General features: G+C 54.1%; 10 protein-coding genes across 10 annotated transcripts; 6 read left to right on the top strand and 4 right to left on the bottom strand.

Moving 5' to 3' along the window:
- Positions 1–289: 289 nt before the first annotated feature.
- J4E93_009641 (uncharacterized protein) lies at positions 290–808 on the top strand (the record flags this gene model as incomplete). The annotated part of the gene is made up of 1 exon (XM_049347530.1): positions 290–808. One exon carries the CDS (start codon positions 290–292, stop codon positions 806–808), a length of 519 nt encoding a protein of 172 aa, XP_049195297.1.
- Positions 809–2,416: 1,608 nt separating this feature from the next.
- On the top strand, positions 2,417–4,342 carry J4E93_009640 (uncharacterized protein; the record flags this gene model as incomplete). Its single annotated transcript, XM_049347529.1, has 2 exons — positions 2,417–4,024; positions 4,109–4,342. 2 exons carry the CDS (start codon positions 2,417–2,419, stop codon positions 4,340–4,342), a joined length of 1,842 nt encoding a protein of 613 aa, XP_049195296.1.
- Positions 4,343–4,927: 585 nt separating this feature from the next.
- J4E93_009639 (uncharacterized protein) lies at positions 4,928–6,650 on the bottom strand (the record flags this gene model as incomplete). Its single annotated transcript, XM_049347528.1, has 4 exons — positions 4,928–6,272; positions 6,321–6,395; positions 6,445–6,474; positions 6,520–6,650. 4 exons carry the CDS (start codon positions 6,648–6,650, stop codon positions 4,928–4,930), a joined length of 1,581 nt encoding a protein of 526 aa, XP_049195295.1.
- A 481-nt stretch (positions 6,651–7,131) lies between these two features.
- Positions 7,132–10,335, top strand: J4E93_009638 (uncharacterized protein; the record flags this gene model as incomplete). The annotated part of the gene is made up of 7 exons (XM_049347527.1): positions 7,132–7,362; positions 7,416–7,583; positions 7,649–8,333; positions 8,383–8,942; positions 8,990–9,492; positions 9,540–9,619; positions 9,671–10,335. The coding sequence occupies 7 exons, from the start codon at positions 7,132–7,134 to the stop codon at positions 10,333–10,335; spliced, it is 2,892 nt and encodes a 963-aa protein (XP_049195294.1).
- A 135-nt stretch (positions 10,336–10,470) lies between these two features.
- On the bottom strand, positions 10,471–11,310 carry J4E93_009637 (uncharacterized protein; the record flags this gene model as incomplete). Its single annotated transcript, XM_049347526.1, has 1 exon — positions 10,471–11,310. One exon carries the CDS (start codon positions 11,308–11,310, stop codon positions 10,471–10,473), a length of 840 nt encoding a protein of 279 aa, XP_049195293.1.
- A 275-nt stretch (positions 11,311–11,585) lies between these two features.
- Positions 11,586–13,023, top strand: J4E93_009636 (uncharacterized protein; the record flags this gene model as incomplete). Its single annotated transcript, XM_049347525.1, has 2 exons — positions 11,586–12,788; positions 12,862–13,023. The coding sequence occupies 2 exons, from the start codon at positions 11,586–11,588 to the stop codon at positions 13,021–13,023; spliced, it is 1,365 nt and encodes a 454-aa protein (XP_049195292.1).
- Positions 13,024–13,374: 351 nt separating this feature from the next.
- J4E93_009635 (uncharacterized protein) lies at positions 13,375–15,150 on the bottom strand (the record flags this gene model as incomplete). The annotated part of the gene is made up of 3 exons (XM_049347524.1): positions 13,375–13,464; positions 13,522–14,961; positions 15,028–15,150. The coding sequence occupies 3 exons, from the start codon at positions 15,148–15,150 to the stop codon at positions 13,375–13,377; spliced, it is 1,653 nt and encodes a 550-aa protein (XP_049195291.1).
- Positions 15,151–15,370: 220 nt separating this feature from the next.
- Positions 15,371–16,163, top strand: IMP3 (Small subunit (SSU) processome component; the record flags this gene model as incomplete). Its single annotated transcript, XM_049347523.1, has 3 exons — positions 15,371–15,415; positions 15,566–15,934; positions 16,008–16,163. 3 exons carry the CDS (start codon positions 15,371–15,373, stop codon positions 16,161–16,163), a joined length of 570 nt encoding a protein of 189 aa, XP_049195290.1.
- Positions 16,164–16,886: 723 nt separating this feature from the next.
- Positions 16,887–18,782, top strand: J4E93_009633 (uncharacterized protein; the record flags this gene model as incomplete). Its single annotated transcript, XM_049347522.1, has 3 exons — positions 16,887–17,046; positions 17,100–17,949; positions 17,996–18,782. 3 exons carry the CDS (start codon positions 16,887–16,889, stop codon positions 18,780–18,782), a joined length of 1,797 nt encoding a protein of 598 aa, XP_049195289.1.
- A 119-nt stretch (positions 18,783–18,901) lies between these two features.
- On the bottom strand, positions 18,902–19,433 carry J4E93_009632 (uncharacterized protein; the record flags this gene model as incomplete). The annotated part of the gene is made up of 2 exons (XM_049347521.1): positions 18,902–19,072; positions 19,302–19,433. 2 exons carry the CDS (start codon positions 19,431–19,433, stop codon positions 18,902–18,904), a joined length of 303 nt encoding a protein of 100 aa, XP_049195288.1.
- Positions 19,434–20,545: the final 1,112 nt, after the last annotated feature.

Below are 20,545 nucleotides of genomic sequence, written 5' to 3'. Positions count from 1 at the left end.
GTTTGTCGCGTTTAGGCATCTCGGTGTCATCCCGGACGCGCAATGGAGGCGACCTAGGATGTCTTCTCCTCGTTCTCTTCATTGCGCTCTTGCTGTGGTACTGTGATGCCGTGGAGCTAATGTGGTGGTCGAGTTCAGATGACGTGACGAGATGTGACGATCGTATCCGCCGGCTCGGAAGCTACGAAGGCATCACTAATAAGCATCAGCATGCGCCGGTTTTTTCGACAGAAGATCCTTCGCAGGCGATCTCCCAATTCTGCGACACGACTGCAAGAAATCTACAGATATGCATAAATTCGCAATTTACTTGGCCGCATCGCTGCTAGGGTTGACTGCCGCTTATCGCGAATGTGCCGACGCGAAAGACGTCATCGCCAAGCTTCAACTCGAGCCGAACCTAGAGAAGGGCTACTTTCGACAAACCTTTCAAGATACCGGTACCATCGGCAATCGCTCATACTCAACCGCCATCTACTATCTACTCGAAGGCGAGTCCGGTCCATCTTACTGGCATCGCGTTACCGATGCTGTCGAGATATGGCACTATTACGCTGGCGCCCCTCTCACGCTGGAGCTATCGTGGAACAACGGCACTGCGACTCAAGAGCAGATTCTAGGTAGCGACATCTTCAGGGACCAGGCTCCGCAAGTCATCATCGCAGAAGGTCAGTGGCAGCGGGCGACCAGTTTAGGCAACTGGACGCTGGTAGGCACGACGGTCGCACCTGGCTTTTCCTTCGATGGTTACGAGTTGCCGGGGCCAGAGTTCACGCCAGACGACGGCAACGATTCCCACAGTCTGTAGCGAAGCAGGGACACAGATATGCCCTTGAACCTAAAGAGGCTCCATGACTCCTAAGCTTGCCACGTTGTCGACGCAAGGCTACCGGTGATCCCGGAGTCCGCTAGGCTCACCGACTTATTCACCACGACTCAGTTCGACCACCGCTCGCAAGCCCAAACTCCGTAGAGATTCGCAAGAAAACATCAAAACCAGGGTGAAACCGTGCATGACTGCGCACGTGGCACCCAGCTTTGAAGCCCTATTTGGTTCGCTCCGTGTACCGACATTCCTAGCTGCAACATCCATAACGTCGACCTGAATTCCCCAGTACAGCTATATTCCGGCTAGTATGCTTTAAGAAAACAAGAGAAGGTCTAAATGTTTAGGTTCATTCCTCTTCAGGAGACAGCGCGCTGATCGAAGCGCACATAATGTCCGTTGAATTGCCCGCCGCCGGACTTCGCTTCCTGGCGGCTTCCAGACCTTGCATCACGCGACAAGATATCCGAAAACACCACTCCAGGCCCTCGCTATGTTCATAGAAGGGGAGGCTTATCCTCGGGTCTTCACATGCATCAGCTGTGGTGCGCCTACTCATGGTCTATCTCCGATTAAGCCATGCGAACGAGGAACACATCGGAGATAGGCAAGCTTACACACCATAACCCACCTCAATAATATCAGATGATAGTATACAGACAACTGGTATCTCCTCGTGATGATGCAGTCTTCTCCTTACGTTCCGGTCGCACGCCCGAGGGTCGACCGCTGTACTCCGCTCGCGCAACGCAGTCATTCTGATACCGATCACTCTTTCATAACACGAAGACTTGACGATACGCGCATTGAAATGTTCGTGGCGTCAGAATCTGCTACCTGTCTTAGCAACACTACCTTCTGGTATCTCTAGTCGTATGTATGGTTTAGACGACATGCTTCCTAGCATGGGCGTTCGCAATTCGTTGTTTTCGCGCCACTTCCATCCTTTCCAAATTTCCTAATACAATCCGATGGTGGCTCACGGCTGAGTAAGCTACAAAGCACAGACAAGGGGAGCGGATTGGCTGCGGACTTTGCGCAAGCCACGACGTGTGATCTAAGCGTTGCTCCTCGAAATCCTCTGCTGTCCAGTCGACAGTTCGAGCACTGGGTTGCCGCATCCTTCCCGCCGCCTGATGCAGATACGGTGTGCCCTAGTCAGGAGTGAGCGATCAATACCCATGCTGACTGTGTTCGTGTATGACTACGAGGTCATCCATCTCCATCACCGTTTGCCCACATTCACATTCGAGCGAGGCGTTCCAAACAATACGACATCCGAATGTCAAATCTCCGTTCTTCGCAACTCAAAGTCATACTATCACTATCCTCATTCGTGGACATGGCGAAAGGGTGGGCCCGTATCCCACCATGGCGTTTGTGGACGCAGTCGAGTGAGCAGAAGGGCTATCGATCATCTGTGCTGGAGCATGAAGGCCGTCTATCATGGAATCAGATATAAGGGCTCAAACGCTCGGCTCCATTGCTCTACAGCAGCATCTTCGGCAGCGTTCTCGCTTCGCACTGTTGTCTTCTTTTCTGTCGATCTTTACAACTCAACACTCGTTACTTTCATCGCATTAAGCCGAGATGAAGTCTTTTGCCATCCTTGGGACGGCTCTTTTGGGCCTCCTCGCTCCGGTAACAACCGCGATAGCGATCCCGTCTGAGATCGCTGAGCTCGCGCCTTTTACGCCAAAACGAGATGGCCTCGAGGAACGTCAGTCGTCAACGGCATGTGTCAACGGTCCCACTACGAGGAATTGCTGGACCGCTGGGTTCAACTCTTCTACGGACATGTACACCTCATGGCCTAATACCGGCGTGGTTCGCTCCTACAATCTACGCATCGAGAATACGACTTGCAACCCTGACGGTGCTGGCTCAAGGGTTTGCATGTTGATCAACGGAAGAACTCCAGGTCCCACCATCGTTGCCAACTGGGGTGATACCATCAGAATCACAGTTCGCAACATGCTTCAATCCAATGGCACTTCCATCCACTGGCACGGCTTCCGCATGCTCAATAAGAACATCCAGGATGGTGTCAACGGCGTTACCGAATGTGCGGTAGCACCCGGCGACCTCAAGACGTACGAGTTCCAGGCAACCGAATACGGCACGACATGGTACCACTCGCATTTCTCGCATCAGTACGGAGATGGAGTTGTCGGAACATTCATTGTCAACGGTCCTGCCACCGCAAACTATGACGAGGACCTTGGAGTTATGCCGATCACAGACTGGTTTTACAAGACTGCCTTTCAAGCAGCCTCCATAGCATTCCAGAATGGGCAAGCTGGATTGGGTCCCCCTGTACCTGACAACATCCTGATCAACGGCACTTCTAAGAACGCAGCCGGAGGTGGTGCTTACAATCGAGTGACGATGCAAGCGGGTAAGCGCTATCGTCTGCGACTTGTGAACACTGCAGTCGACACTAGCATGACTGTTAACCTCGATGGCCATCCCTTCCAAGTCATTGCAAACGACTTCGTTCCCGTCGTCCCATACAACACCACTCACCTTCAACTTGGTATCGGCCAACGCTACGACGTCATCATCACTGCCAACCAGACAGCTGGAAACTACTGGTTCCGCGCCGACGCTAACGGCCTTTGCCAGTCGCGGGCTGCTCTCCAAGGACGCGCCATCTTCACATACCAAGGACAGACAGTGGCTGATCCCACCACAACTGCTCCAGCCAACCCCTTCACAATTTGCGCTGATCCAATCACCACCCCGAAAGTCGCAAAGAACGTGCCCAGCACCACATTCGCCGCCCAAGCTAAGAACCTCCCCGTCGCTTTCGGTCCGGTAGCAGCAAACGGCAACACAGTCCTCTGGACCATCAACGGCACATCCATCATCATTGACCCCGGAAAGCCGACCGTCCAATATGTCGCAGAGAACAACAACAGCATCCCGCAGTCTTACAATGTTGTGCAGGTACCATCGACCTCAGCATCTACTTGGACCTACTGGGTCATCCAGCAAGCCGTAGGAGCACCGCCCATCGCCCATCCTATCCATCTTCACGGCCACGACAGCTACGTCCTCGGCGGCGGTGACGGCCAATTCAGCATGGCAACGCATTTCAGCTCGCTGCGCTTCACCAACCCACCGCGTCGCGATGTTGTTCAGCTTAGGGGTAGCGGGTGGCTCGTTCTCGCATACCCGACTGATAACCCTGGTGCTGTAAGTAGACACTCTCATCCCTACCATCCCAACCATCCCTTAGTATCGCTACCGTAATAACAAACGCTAACTCCTTCTCCCCAGTGGCTCATGCACTGCCACATCGCCTTCCACGTCGGCATGGGCCTCGGCATCCAGTTCCTCGAGCGCAAATCCGAAATCAATCTCCCGGCTGCTGGCTCTGAGTGGAAGCAGAATTGCGCTAATTGGGCTGCTTACAAGGCTGGTACAGCGGATGTCTGGCCTCAGGATGATTCTGGGCTTAAGAAGCGTTGGCCTCCTCTTGTTGAGGGGACTTCGTCGTTTATGCTGGACTAGGCTGGATGTTGATGCGTTCTCTCCTCGCAGGAGACTTCAACGGCTAGCAGTGCCGCAGTCAGATGCACGCGAAGCTGCCTTTCCACTCGCGACGTTTGCTGGTAGTGTCCCAGCCCTCTCCGCTTTTCGCGTTCGATTCTTACACTCCTTTAACATTACTTTGGGTTTATGCCTTCTTTCGATTACATATCTTGCTGTCGCTGCTTCTCAGCTTTTTGGAGGAGATAGCATGTAAATATTTGGTGCGCTACTTCTTTCTTGCTTGTAGATATTGCAATAACATACCTTTCGCGAACATTCTCCAATTTGATCCTCTGGGGAAAAAAACAGGCCAGTAGCAGCGACGCCTTGACCGGGTCCTTCCATGTCACGTTCTTCGGGATCAGAACGACGAAATAAAGTATGTTGTATAGCTCCAGAAGGGCGGATCTGTCATGTGCGCGGTAACATTTCAATATGCGTTCGTATTATCCAGACATTCTGTAGTCTCTATAACTCGTGGTATCTTGCAAATTACAACCTCCACCTCCAACCTACTACCCGTTCCTCTGTGACACACCGCCACTCATTCCCTTCATCCCCATCTCACCCACCACCAGCAGAAGAAGCAACAGGCGTATTAAGCATCCCCGCACTAGCCTCATTCTCCAAACTAATCTTCATCTCCAACCAACTATAAAAACTCGCGCTCTTACAAAAGCTCTCATACAAACCATCCCGCGCGCGATGTCTCTGCAGCGGGTTCGACCCGCGAAACTTGACACTCGTCCCATATTTACTCACACTGCTCATCAGATCCGGGACGTGAAAACTGGCGTACCGGTTTGCACCACCGGGCGTAACGACGTTGGAGGTAGCGAGATAACGGTTAATGGGCGCGATGAACTGGGCGGTGAGCTCCGCAAAGTGGCGCCGGATAATAGGGCCTAGCTCGCGGGTTTGGTCGCCGAGTTTGAGGAGGGATTCGATTTGCGATACGACTGCAGGGTCGGATTTTAGGAAGCGTTTCGAGGGCGTGTGGACTTCGATGCCGCCGCCGGGGAGGTCGAGAAGGGCGTTGCGGCTGGATTTGTGATGCAGGGAATGGTGACGACGCGTAGGGACGGGGCCGTCGAAATTTTGCAGATACAAAATGTGTGGCCGCGCTTTGTGGCTGGCTTCTGCGGCGGCGACGATGCGTTTGAGTAAGAAGGGGTTTGTGACGCCGATGATGAAGGAGGTTGGGGTTCCGCCGTCGATGCCGATGCTTTTGAAGTTTGCTTGCATGGTCATGTAGGGCTTCACTACGCCGGCATAGGGTACGGGGCAGATGAGGTCGACGAGGGAGGAGACGGCTTCGCTTGCTAGTTGCGGAGACTTTGCGATGACGATGACGCTTTCGCAGAGGATGAGCTTCTCGTAGAGGACGTAGAGGTCTGTGATGCAGGGCATGTAGTGCATGATGTTGTCCCAGGAGCCGACGGGTTCGTAGGCGTAGATGGAGAGGGGGATGTCGGAGATTAGTGGCGTGGGTCCTGGGAGTCCTTGGAGAGGGAAGGCGCGATGTGGTGCGATGTCCAGGGTTAACATGCTGCCCATGAAAGGGAGATCGTGGCGTCCGAGTGCTGGGGGCGCCCATGTGTTCATCTGTGAGAATGCAGCTTCTAGAGTCGTTGGGTCGCTGAGGGGTCCGGACTCTGTCATCTTTTGTAAGATGCGATGATGGAAGGAAGTGAAGTTGTGGTGGGAAATCATGACCAGTGTTCTTTGATTGAAGCTTCTCTTCATGGTATCGTCGAACTCTTGGCGGAAGATACATGAGCCGTAGAGGGTGTCTGCGCTGCCATGAGGGGCATTTGGCGAAGTCAGTTTGATGTCAGGCGAGTTGTTGGTGATGGCGAAGTCGTAACAGAGGTCTTCGGCTGTCTCTGTGTTCTGTTGTTCAGGGAAACTAGATGCGACTTAGATGATACCACCCGGAACTGGCGGACGGATGTACCTGTTGAAGCATATGGCACTCAGGTCGGCCGTCGTAAAGGGCACATCTGGGGGGTATAGAATCTCGATTTCTGGGCTACAAACTCAATACATTGATCGAAATACGTGGTTTCCGGATAACCTACCCGATATCAACATTGAAGTTACAGACTATACTGTTGATGTAAGCACTCGTCACTCGGGAGCCAAACAACACTTACAAAGCCACGGCCCAGTGCTTGAACCCGCCTGTCGCGATGGGCGAGACCTTGGGCTCCCTCAATTTCTCCATGTCATCCTCTCGCCGCGAGCGACGATGGGGGTTCAGGAATTTATTCTTGAACTTTTCCATGTCGACGCTGGTCGCACCTGACAGGGGCAGGTGAACCCTTGGGTGATGTGAGGCGGCGACGACGGCGAAGGGTGTTGGTCAGAGCGAGCGAGTGACTTGGGGAAACTAAGCGCCTAGCGGCAGGGGGAGCTGCCAATCGCCATGACACTGAGGGTCGTGAGAATGGGCAGAGGGCAGTCGGCGAGACATGCCTTGGGCATCTGCTCGGGGTTGCTTTTGGAAATGTCTCGTTTATCGGCGGGTGCTAGCGACAAGGATAGGCGGTTGTGTAGGAAGGCACGATGACGTGTGTGCCTTCCGTTAAAAGCGCAGATCCCTGTCGTGACCCCGTCGGCTCGAGCATCGTGGGAAACACCGTGAAGAGCTGCACGTTCCTCCTCGCCCGGCTTCACGACGCCCCCAGTACCCCGCACGCCGTTAGTTGAAGATGCGATAGGCCGGCGGCTGCACCATGTAGACTTGTCCTGCCCGCGACCTCACCATGGACGTCAATATCACTAAAGCCCTCAACGACAAGCTCTACGACAAGCGCAAGAGCGGCGCGCTCGAGCTCGAAGGCCTCATTCGCGACGCCCTCGCCGCCCAGGACCACGACAGGATAGCCCGCATCGTGCGCCAGCTGTGCCAGGAGTACGCCTATGCCGTCCACCAGCCCCACGCCCGCAACGGCGGCCTGATAGGGCTGGCCGCGGCTTCGATAGCCCTGGGCCCGGTGCGTAGACACATTTGATACACAGCTTGATATCCCTACTGACATGTCCCCAGGAAGTCGCCCGCTATCTCGAAGAAATCGTCCCCCCGGTCCTCGCGTGCTTCAGCGACCAAGATGCCCGCGTTAGGTACTACGCGTGCGAGAGCATGTACAACATCGCAAAGGTCGCCAAGGGCGAGATACTCGTCTACTTTAACCAGGTCTTCGATGCCCTGTGCAAGGTGAGAAGACCCATATCATCTACCTCGGACTGTGAGACAAGGCTAACACGGCCCGGACCGTCCAGATGGCTGCAGATTCGGAGCTCTCAGTCAAGAACGGCGCAGAGCTGCTCGACCGCCTGATCAAGGACATCGTCTCCGAGTCGGCTGCCAGCTACGTATCCGTCCTACACGACACGCCCGACCAGGAAGACCCCGAAGACGAACCTCACCCATTCGCTTTCAATCTCGAACGATTCCTGCCACTCCTCGAAGAACGCATCTATGTCCTTAATCCGTTCACACGTTCCTTCCTGGTGGCATGGATCACGCTGCTCGACTCTATACCTGATCTCGAACTCATCGCCCACCTGCCGCGGTTCCTCGGCGGTCTCTTCAGATTCCTGAGCGACACCAACCAGGATGTATACACCATGACGCAGGCGGCATTGGACAGATTCCTAAGTGAGATCAAGAAGATCGCGCGCATCAAGAAGGGCATAGCGGAAAGCAAGAGGAGCAACAGCAAGGACGATCGCAGGAACTCTACGGGTAGCATCCATAGTGGTAGCGAAGCGACAGACAGCACCCCTCTCGAGCTGGACGATTCCATCAACGACAAGGGCGAGGCAAGCGGAGAGAGCGGCTCCATCTCTGGCGACAGCGGAAAGTCTGTCAACGGCGACGGAAACTGGATACCTGGCCAGGATGTGCACGTTGACCATCCCAAGATCCTTGAGATTCTAGTCGACTTCCTGGTGCCCCCATCAGGTGAGTTTTAACAAATACTCTATACAATGGTCGAAACTGACTGGTGTAGGCACAGAAGAAGAGCAAACCGAGATACTGCTCACGGCACTCCGCTGGATAGACAACTTCTTCGACATTTGCCCAGAGGACATCATGCCGTTTGTTCCCAGTCTCTTGTCGCACGTGCTGCCACGCATGTCGCACGACGTCGACACCGTTCGCAAAGCTGCAGTCAAGGTCAACGCCTCGTTGATGGACTATATACTGTCATTATCTGACGATAACCGCCCCCGCGATGGTGCTGCAGGTGGACAGATTCAGCTACCGCCTTCCCTATCTGAGCTAGGTAAAGAGCTCACCGGCACGCAGCGGCGCGATTCTAATCTATCTGGCCGATTGCTCAAGGCAGTCATCCGCGATCAAGCAAACAAGGCTGAATCGCCAGATGGCAAGGGTACACGATCGCCCACACCAGCAGAGGAGCGAGGCCCATCCCCGCGTCCAATACCAGAGCTGGACTACCAAGCGGCTGTCAGCGCTTTGACACTGCAGTTCTTGAATGAACACGAAGCCACTCGCGTTGCGGCCATAGCATGGCTGATAATGCTCCATAGAATGGCACCTGGCAGGGTGAGTATGAAGATGACGTTGAAAAAGCGACTGCTAACAGCTTCCAGATACTGACAGTGGACGACGGCACATTCCCTGCATTGCTAAAGACGCTTTCAGACCCTTCAGATGCGGTCGTTACGCGCGACCTGCTGCTTCTATCCCAGATCTCACTGCACAGCGATGATACCTACTTCACTTCATTCATGGTTAATCTCCTGAAGCTGTTCTGTACAGACCGCCGACTTCTCGAAACTCGAGGTAACCTCATTATCAGACAGCTCTGCATAACACTAAGCGCTGAGCGCATATACCGCACCATGGCTGATTGCCTTGCGAAGGACGAGGATGTCGAGTTTGCCAGTATCATGGTCCAAAACCTCAACAACAATCTCATCACAGCACCAGAGCTTGCAGATCTACGAAGACGGCTCAGGAACCTCGACAACAAGGATGGCCAATCGTTCTTCGTCATTCTGTTTAAGGCGTGGTGTAACAACGCTGTCGCTACCTTCTCACTGTGTCTTCTTGCTCAAGCGTATGAGCAAGCATACCATCTGCTTCAAGTTTTGTATGTTCCTCAACGTGGCATTGAACGGGCATTACTGACTATGATAGTGCGGACCTTGAGATGACCGTGAACATGCTCATCCAGATCGACAAGCTAGTTCAGCTACTCGAATCTCCCGTTTTCACCTGTAAGGCTCCTTCCTGCTCATTCTCACTACCTTGCTAACTGTGATGGTCAGACCTGCGCATGCAGCTCCTTGAGCCAGAGCGATACCCGCACCTTTACAAGTGCATGTACGGCCTGCTCATGCTGCTGCCTCAATCGTCAGCGTTTGCGGCGCTCAAAAACCGTCTGAACAGCGTCTCGGCCATTGGCTACCTGCACATTGCGCCGCAACGCAGCAGCTCGACGTATGTGCACCCTTCCTCTTCCTCCCCTACCCTAAACCACTTGCGGCAAAAAAGCTCAGAAGTTGGCTCGAACAGCAGTGCTAGCAGCGGCATTCCATCCTCTGCAGGATCCAATGTGTCGACGTTCGAACGTCCTGGCCGCTTGAAACCAAGGGACGGTTTGGGTGGCCCCGAGGCTGGTGGGACCGTCAAGTGGTCAGAGCTGCTCGACAGGTTCAAGCAAACGCAGGAGAAGGCGAGACGCACGCAGCGAATGGCGAGTATGGGTGAAGAGGAAGAGATGCAGGAGAAGATGGGACCCAGGGCACCTACGCCAAGTGCACCTCCCAAGAGCGTTGCTGGGTTGAGGCCTGGCAGTCCGGCGAACGCGATGCGACCCCCTCCCCAACCTGCGCCACCGGGTCCAGTGCAGGGCCATAAGCCAAGGTCCAGTCTGAGCAACCTGGGACGATTTGCTGGGGGTGTAGCCGGACGAAGGAAGGACAAGAAGTAAAACTTGAGACTTATTTCTAGCTTGTGATTTGTGCGTTGGCGCGGGCGGACTTCAACTGCATTGCAGGCGTTGTTTGGGGAGCAGTAATGATGGGTATTCTTCCAAGCATGAACTGGCGTAATCTGAACCATATCTTCAACGATGCTTGCCCTTTCTGAACCTGACTCCATCCACGTCTTTCTCTTTCCACCCTGTCGTATCACCCTCTTTCCCGTCGTCCTCGCCCAACACCCATGTCTTGACAATCTCCTTGATCTCCGGTTTCTTCTTTTCTAAGCGTTTCGCTTCCCGTACCTTTCTCACGTACCCACGGTATACAGCTACTTCGGCAACTGCGATACCCAATGATCCTCCCATGCTCAGTCCTAATCTACTGCCCACACTCCAGTGCCGCGCGGCGACCCATATGAATACTGCCACACACACAACCGAGACCAAGATGTTTATGATGAGGATGATCTGGCGATGCACTTCCTCATATGATAGTTCGTCTTCCTCGCTAGTAGTCTGTGTTGCTCCTATCGAGAATGGTTCTGGGGCGCGGGGAAAGCGCTGGGAGAAGGATTCGCGTGTTGGCGGCGGGTGCAGCATGCGTTCATAAGAGAGAGCTTCTTGCTCGGCGCGGAGACGTCTCATTAGGGCGTGGTATTCGGGGGTTTGCGTGGGTTTGGGGGGAGGCGGTGGGATGTATATTGTTGTGTTGTGCAGGAGGGCGGCGAGGGTCGTTGGCGTGGGGGATGAGGTGTCTTCTGTGGTTTCTGAAGTGTCTTTGGTGTCTTTGATGTCCTTGTCGACATGCTTCTTCAGCAGCTTTGACAGGTCGATCAACTGGCTGTGGGAGATGGGCTTCCCGACTTCTGGTTCCGCAAGCGAGGGCTCGTCGGCGTGCTGGAGTTTCTCGTAATCGTCGGCGGATAGGTCTTTGGCTTTTGCGACTGCCCGGACGATACCGGGAGTCATAGTAAGCAGGACCATGGCTGAGTGGAGTGTGTTGTGTAGACGGTAAGAATCAGCGTCTCAGGCACGCGGCATAGACGACGCGACAGGGATGTGCGGCGACCGAGGGGAGCTAGCGTTCGGAACGTCATGGATATTTTGACTTCGACAAATCTAGCCGATAGCTGCGGGCGAACATATCACTAGCCCACTTCACCACCACCACCCACTCTGTGTGCTCCGAGACGCTGCTCCAACCCCTCAATTGCACCGTCTCTGCCCGTTTCAGACAAAGTTTCACGGCCCAACCCCCCATGACGAGCCGCACACCCCGGCTCGCGACGTCCATCGCGCGACAGCAAACTTCGTCACTATCGCACATCTCAACATGTCCCTACCGTAACGCCGCCCTCGCCCGCTCAATACACACGCAGAAGAATGCGACACCAAGCCTCCACCACCCCTCGCGGCGGCGAAACCAGTCCTCCTGGGCCGCCGCCGCCCACGTAGCGCAAAACGTCATGTCGTCGCCGCCACCCGATGCGCCCATCAAGATGGACCCCTTCCAAACCGTCGCCCGCGAAATGAAGTTCCTCACCGGAAACATACGATCCCTCCTCGGATCCGGGCACCCCACCCTCGACACCGTCGCAAAGTACTACACGCAGAGCGAAGGAAAATACGTGCGCCCCATGCTCGTCCTGCTCATGAGCCGAGCCACAGCCCTCACACCACGGAGTTCAAGACGGGACTTGGGAATTGGGAGTCAAAGCGCGGATATCTCGATAACAAACCCACGGATCCTGGCAGACGAGAACCCGGATCAAAGTCCTATTAGCAGTATACGACATGACTCTGCGTACACGCCTGAAGACAGCGATATCCTCCCTTCCCAGCGCCGGCTCGCGGAAATCACAGAATTGATTCACACAGCTAGTCTACTCCACGACGATGTAATCGACCACTCCGTCTCCCGCCGCGCCGCACCCAGCGCGAACATTGAATTTGGCAATAAAATGGCCGTCCTGGCGGGCGATTTCCTGCTTGGCCGTGCCTCCGTCGCACTCGCCCGTCTCCGCGACCCAGAAGTCACAGAACTCCTCGCTACCGTCATCGCAAACCTCGTCGAGGGCGAGTTCATGCAGCTCAAAAACACCGCCAGGGACGAGAAGAACCCCAGTTGGACCGAAGACACAGTAGCATACTACCTCCAAAAAACATACCTCAAATCCGCCTCCCTCATCTCGAAGAGCTGTCGCGCCGCCGCTATTCTGGGTGGCTCGAGTCCCGAGGTCGTGGAGGCGGCGTATCTGTATGGAAAGAACTTGGGCTTGGCGTTCCAGCTCGTAGACGATATGCTGGATTACACGGTTAGCGAAGCGGAGCTGGGGAAGCCGGCGGGTGCGGATTTGGAATTGGGACTTGCGACTGCGCCGTTGTTGTTTGCGTGGAAGGAGGAGAGTAGTTTGGGGAAATTGGTGGGGAGGAAGTTTTCGAAGGAGGGGGATGTCCAGAGGGTGAGTTTTCCAACATGCTTGACTCTGATTCGAGAGAGGAAGTAGGATGTGTTTGCTGACACGTGATTACTAGGCTCGCGAGATCGTCTCGCAAAGTTCTGGTCTAGAGCAGACCCGCGCTCTGGCACAAGACTACGTCGACAAGGCCATTGAGGCTATCTCCTTCTTCCCCGAAAGCGAAGCCAAGACCGGACTGGTGGATATGTGCACCAAGGTCATGAAGAGGAGAAAGTGAACAGTGACTCCCAGGTTCAGGAAAAAGACAATCACTCAAAAGCAATTTCCGCGTTGAGATTTTCGCGAAGCATCTGTACGAATACCATGTGCGGACGGATCTACAGCATGGCACGGCAGCCCGCAATACGAGGTGAACGCATCGAGCATCTAGAGGACGCGTGATGACTTGGTTTCATGCATGATGGTCTCGAGTCGATACGATACCATACAGCGACTTTACTACGTGGTGGGTCTATTGGTCACGGTCTATATCTGGCGGAGATACACTCTACTTCTGTATATATACATGTTTACGAAATACTAGAGCGACCCGGGCTTCCTAGTCGGCAGACAGTCTGGATGCTAGGGCTTATATATCATCTTCGAATGGCCGTACGATCTGTCCCTTTTCTTGCAGGTGATCCTTGACTTGTTTGACTGTGTATTCGCCTCTGTGGAACTGCAAAACGTTAGTCACTATATTCATAGTCGGACTGTAAATAGAACAGAAACTCACCATTCCAGCACCCAACGCAGCATCCGTCCTCGTCTTCGCAAACACCTCTTCGAAATGCCCCGGGTGTCCTGCGCCACTACTCGCGATAACAGGGATCTTGATCGCGTCTTTGACGTCGTTGATGAGCTCTGTGTCGAATCCGCTGTTACTTCCGTCTTTGTCGATGCAGTTTAACAGAATCTCTCCTGCGCCCATGGCTTCGACTGCGGTGACGAGTTGGCGGACGTCGAAGTCGCGGCCCTCGCGTCCGCCTTTGATGGTGCATTGGTACCAGCAGTATTCCTCGCCGTTGGGACCTGGAGTTGTGGTTTTGATGGTGTGGTGGGGTGTTGCGTCGGGCGAGGGGACGTATACGCGCTTGGGGTCTACGCTGATGACGACGGCTTGTCTGCCGTAGGCGGATGAGATGGTTTCTATGGCGGTGACGCCTGATAGCTTGCTGCCTCGCGCGTAGTATTCTTCCGCTGCGGTCACGGCGTCAGAGCCTATGCTTACTTTGTCTGCACCGGACTTGAAGTACATGGTCGCGATGTCGAGGGCGGAGATCTTGCTTCCGTCCGTATCTACTGTGTCGCGTATGCCTCCGCCGATCGTCAGAGGCACGAAAACGGTTTCGCTGGTCCGGCGCAGGATCTCGAGCATGGGTGTGTCGGCTACGGGGCAGTTGCGGAAGGATGTGATGTTCAGGAAGGTGACTTCGTCGGCGCCTTGTTCGTAGTATTTCTTTGCCATTTCGACGGGCTTGCCCAGGTTGCGCACTCCGCCACCGGCTCCTTCCTTTTCGCGGACATCGTATTGGTCGCCTTTTGTTACTACGAGGTCGCCTTGGTCGTTGGTTCGTACGTCGAGACAGGCGATGACGCGTCTTGTTAGGCCTTCTTTTGTTTCGGCTGTTGATGGCTTTTCTGGTAGCTTCTGTGACATGTTGCCATCCAACCAAGCCTTCAGGACGCGTAGACCTGCTGCGCCGCTCTTCTCAGGGTGGAACTGTGTGGCGAAGATGTTTCCCTTTGCGACTGCGCCGATGAACTCTTCGTCGCCGTACCGTGCTGTAGCGACTGCCCAGCCATCTTTCTCCAGCAGACCCTCCTCGTATATCGCGGCGTAGGAATGGACGTAGTAGTACTTTGACGTTGGTCGCAACCCGTACAGTGAGTCATCCGTGACTTCTCCGGTTCGCGATGTGTTTGCGCTGTTCCATCCGATGTGCGGTACGCTCTTGTCTGTGTCCTGGAACTTCCGTAGTCGCATAGGAATGACCCCCAGACCCTTCACTTCAGGACTCTCCTCCGAGCCTTCGAACAATGCCTGAACACCGACGCATATTCCCATGAAAGGTTTCCCCGCCTTGATGTGCTCGCGAATGGGTTCGACGTAGCCGGCTTTCTCTAGCTGGGACATACAGTGGCCGAAGTGGCCGACGCCAGGAATGATGAGTTTCTAGGGGCGATGCTGCATCAGCACTTGTCAATTGTTGCGCGCGTCTTGGTGAGAGGGCGGTGGTACCTCGGCAGAGGGCACGTCCGCGGGCGTCTTGACCCATTCGACGGTGTACCCAACCTTCTCGATGGCATTGACGAGGGAGCGGACATTGCCGGCGACGTAGTCGAGCAAGTGAACTGTCGGCATATTCGTGGATGCGTTCAGAGGAATGATAGTAAGAGGTTTGACTCGAACAGTGAAAAGTAATTTGGATGCACCCCACGCGTCATTGGAGGGGCAGTCACGCTACCGCTAGCGCCCGCTGTACCCCTGTCAAATAATTCTTTGGATCTTCATCGTTGTCGCGAAGCCATCGCAAGCACTCACGACCCACCACCCACGACAATCCCGTTACCGCCTCGTCAACATGGTGCGCAAACTCAAGCATCATGAGCAGAAGCTCCTGAAGAAGGTATGCATCACCTGATCCTCTCCGCCCCTGTTGTACATCGCCGTCTGGACCGCCGCGCGAACAACTGCCATTTTCGCCATGTCCAACGGTGCTACCTCGCGCCTACGAGGCATTCTAGAGTAGTTGGCAGGTACTAACATTCTTTCATAGGTGGACTTCAACACCTACAAAAGCGACAATGACCATCGAGAAGCCGCGGTCATGCGCCGCTACGCAATCCAGGGACGCGACGACTACCGCAAATACAACCAGCTCGCCGGCTCATTGCGACAACTCGCCCACAGAATCGCCAACCTTGATCCATCCGATCCCTTCCGCGCTAAACAAGAGGACCTGATACTGGAGAAGCTGTTCTCGATGGGCTTGCTGGGAACTGGTGGCGGCGGCCGCGGAAAACTATCCGATGTCGAGCACAAGCTCACAGTGAGCGCGTTCGCACGGAGGAGATTGCCAGTTGTCATGACCCGGCTACGCATGGCAGATCACGTACAATCTGCTGTCACACTTGTCGAACAAGGTGTAAGTACACTGGACTCCAGACATGATTTCTTTAGAGGTCGACTCCCTAGACTATGAGCTGACAAACACATAGCACGTAAGAGTTGGAACCGACGTCATCACAGACCCAGCCTACCTGGTTTCGAGGAATATGGAAGACTTCGTCACATGGGTCGACTCCTCCAAGATTAAGCGCAACATCATGAAGTACCGCGACAAGCTGGACGATTTCGAACTCGAGGCCCTATGAGATTCATGTTCCTTTTTCTTTTTGGTGGCGTTTGTGGATACAGCATTTGAAGGCGTTACGACATACTCGCGATATCCGGCTATGGCAAAAATTTGATCTTTATTCTTCCACTTATACCTACCATCGCAGTTCAAGTACGCAGCGTATCAGACGATACCACGTCTCATCCTATGAGAACGAGCGGATGCGATCATTTGTCCTTTCCCAAGGGCGTTCGAGTACGAGAACAGACATTGGAAGAGATGCATTGGGTGGATGGCACATCATGCGCTATGGGGGACACTAAAATTCCCACAGCAATGCGATCTCCAGTGCGTAATCCTCCGCTGACTGTTGCGCACACAGGACAACGATAGCCAACACCGGGTATGCTAAGTCGGCATTGGCTATGTTTTTCCGACTGAAGGAGCCGTGACCAATCATGTTCCCTCACTGACGCCATACGGCATGCAGTTCTTTACCCAAACCGGCAATGACAGTGCTTATGCTCATACCAGTACAACACCCCAAGCGTACTAGAATTTTGAGTCGCTTGCATGTGCATAAGTGCTATGTCGCTATCTCCAAGCATGGGTGGGGATGTTCGGGGTGAATTCTGGGGTAGCTGACGGATCACACTAGGGAACAGCGGGACGGTATTTATGACAGTGCTGATCCTCCAGCTCTGGATTCGGATATTTTCAGTACTTCGTAGTACACTTATCCATTGTCGCTTGCTACGCAATGGCTGCGAAAGGAGACCGCGAGCCCTCGGTGGCACAGATCGAAGCGCTCGAGCACAGCACGAATACATCGGATCACGACAACTACGTCCACAGCAATGATGCCAACGAAGAGATCGTCCGCCATCTCCAAACCACTGGTGAAGATGTGGGCATGACCTGTGCGTAATGCCCGACATCCATGCTGGCTTCTGTCATATCTAACTCATCTCAGTCCGCACATTGATGGCCGCCGTGTCCATGGCCATGTGCTACAACGCCTACCTCTTTACCCTCCTCATCCCACCAGCGATTCTCACGTACGTTAATGCCGATCTTGGTCCGGATCCCAGATACACATGGATTACGATCTCGTGGAACCTTGGTGGCGCGATGTTTGTCACCGTTGGTGGACGACTCTCAGACATATTCGGCAGGCGATGGTTCTTCATCGCCGGAGCTATCATTCTCATCATCGGCAGCATTGTCTCAGCGACTGGACAAAGCATCAACCAGATGATCGCCGGCGGTGCCCTGTTTGGCTGCGGTTCCGGGTTTCTGGAGATGGCATTTGGTGCTGTTCAAGAAATTGTGCCGAGCAAATATCGTCATGTTACTATTGGGCTGTTCGACGCTGCTTCAATCATAGCACAAATCATGCCGCTGGTCAGTTGGGTCATCATCAAGCAGACGGGCAACTGGCGCATTTGCTACTATGTCATGATAGGCTTCCAAGCTATCAATCTCGCCCTTCTTTTATTCTTCTACCACCCGCCATCATGGAAAGACAAGAAGGCTGAGCATGGCAAGACTGCTGGACAGCTTCTACGAGAATTTGACTGGTTGGGACTATTCCTGTTCTTGGCTGGCTGTACACTATTCATCGTCGGTGTCAGCTGGGGTGGATCTCAGGCTCCTTGGGTATCCGCGACCGTTCTCGCACCTATCATTATCGGACTGGTGACCTTGATTGGACTTGGATTCTACGAGGCCTACTGTAATTTGACGGCGCCACTTTTTCCGCCGCGTCTTTTCAGAGCACTTCGCCACTTTACCGTGCCGATGTTAGTCATGGCCATAGGCGGGTATGTTGTTCCACTTGACAATAAGGCCTATGCTAACGAATAACAGGATGCAGTACTACTCGAACGCAACTCTGTGGCCACGCCTATCCCAACTCATCTACGCCACCGACGAGATATCCAAAGGCTTGTACGCCGAAGTCCTACCTCTCGGAACCATCATCGGTGGCATCATTGTGGCTTTCAGCAAGGTTATCGGACACCAACGTTGGGTCATCATGTTCGCCGTCGCCCTACAGACAGCTTGTGTCGGTGCCATGTCTACCTCCACAATGGACAATCCCGTCAAATCAATCATTTTAACAGTCATCATCTCGACATGTACCTCTGTCAACCTTTTGAACGGCATGGTCTTGGTAGGCTTCGGAATCGTATATCAGGAAGATATAGGCACGGCAGCCGGTCTTGCGGGAACCTCTCGTCTACTTGCTGGCGCTGTCGCTACCGCCATCTTTGGAAACGTTACGAACAACAAGTACGCAGACGCGTTACCTGCGCGCGTTCGTGCCAATCTTGGCCCCTTCAATCTCTCCTCGGATCTCGTCACTAGGTTGATCACCGCGGCGAGAGCGAACACAGCTGCCGGGTACCAAGCTATCCCAGGTATAACTCCTGCTATTCGAGCTGCAGCCAGCTTGGGGAATAAGCAAGCATACTTGGAGGGTGCGCATTTGTCGTATTTAGTGGCCTTAGCGTTCGGTCTGCTGGGAGTGGTCGCCGCGTTCTTCATTCCGTCGGTAGACAAGAGAAAGTACACCAGTAAGACCGTTGCTGTACAGAGACGCGACAGGAAAGAGTTGCAGGAAAAGAAGGTCGCGGGGAGTGTAGGGCCATGAGTTCGTTTGCTCGTCGAGCTGCGTCCTTGTGAAAAGTTTTACATCAGCAATTACATGCAAAGTATTACCGCACCATCTACATAACATCAGTGTCGCTTTCAAAAGACACGATCCCATGCTCAATCTTTCTTCCCGCTCGCATTTGCACCAATCTCGACATCCGTCTTCGCCCAGTATTTGCTCAGATCTCCAACAGGCGGACATACAGACCAACGCATCTCTACAGCCATAATGACAAAGAGCATGTACCAGCCCAGAAGGCCTACTATGAACAGGAGCGCTCCACCAGCCTGTACTCATCAGCAATAACCCCTCAAAATTGCCAGTGTAACTCAGCTTCTGCAACCTCCCCGCCCTCTCAAAATCCCCCCTACTCAACGCCCAATACGCTCCACTCAACACCCACGCCCCCACCGTCACAAACCCAAAGATCCCCGCAAAAACCACATTAATCCGTATCGTAAACAGCCAAAACGTTGCTAGCGCAAACCCCCAAACAAGCAAATACAACGCGATTACCGCATTCATCTCTTTACTCACTGCTCCTGCTGCGGCATCGCCGGTGGGGGAGTAGGCGGCGGCGAGACCGAGGGTGGGCAGTTGCAACATGCCGAAGGAGAGCCAGAAGACGGCGAAGAGGCCGCAGACCATCATGGGGAAGAATTGGGCTTGGATCCAGAGGAAGATTGTGGAGAGGGTTAGGAGGAGGGGGCCTGTGAAGAAGAATATGCCGCTGTGGGAGAGGTCAGTAGGGGAAGTAGGGGGGCATGGGAAGGGTGAGGGGAGTGGGATGGGGGAGGGAGGAAGGACGTACACGACTGCTTGCATTCCGGCGGCACCGCCCCAGCCCATTAGTACCATGGAGAATGTGAAGGTTGAGATTACGAATCTGTTGTGCTTAGTATCGACACCGACCATTCCGTGAAGAGTTCCCTACCCCAAGAAGCCCAAAGGTGTCGCATTAGCATATTTCCCGACGTTCTCATTTGCATGCGGTGTTTTGGGGGCGAGATATAGTTTCTCGAATAGCTCCGGGCTGATCGATATGTTTGTTGATGTATGTGCGAGATGTGGCTCCTTGTCTATGCGATCGGAGTCTGTGCTGTGCGAGGTCACTGTTGTTGTCGCCATGATTTGGGTGGAGTGGCTATGTTCGCAGTAGTAGGGTAGGTGATGCAGAGGGAAGTAGTGTACTGGTGTAGTAGTAGCACAGGAACCTTGCAGCACAAGCATCGACTCAGGGTACTCCACGCTTATCAACTCGAGAACTTCCCTGTCCGCCATCGCTCACCACTCCTCCTCCACATGCACATGCACGGTGGGGTACACGACATCTCGAACGCCCTCTTTTTGGTCGACCGCTCATCCATCTCACACCCCGTCTCCCAAGCCGTCCGTCTCGGTATCCGTATACACAATCCTCCTCTCCCATTCGTCAACTCCCCAAATCCTGCCGCCACGGCTCGGCCAATACCTCCCAACTGGCTGGATATATATCACGATTACGCCGAAAAGCCTCCTTCGCTACAGCTTGCCTTTGAGAACATAAAAACGATGGTCAGCATGTTGAATGCGGTGGTGGAGGTCGAGTGTTCCCCGCTCGCTACCCTTGTGCTGGGCTTACCCGGCAATTTCTGAGACGACGGTGATTGGCTGGGATGGGACGGGAAGGTCTTGGGTGTGGTCAGCGGAGACTGGGGTGGAGTGCGATGGCCGGATGGAGATTGGTGGGGTGGACTGGGGGTGGGGATCGATGTTGGGAT

This window comes from Alternaria ventricosa (genome assembly GCF_023758065.1).
Source record: "Alternaria ventricosa strain BMP 2768 chromosome Unknown scaffold_23, whole genome shotgun sequence".
NCBI lineage: Eukaryota > Fungi > Ascomycota > Dothideomycetes > Pleosporales > Pleosporaceae > Alternaria > Alternaria ventricosa.
Note: the sequence above shows the minus strand (reverse complement) of the source record. Positions and strands in the feature narration are given on the sequence as shown.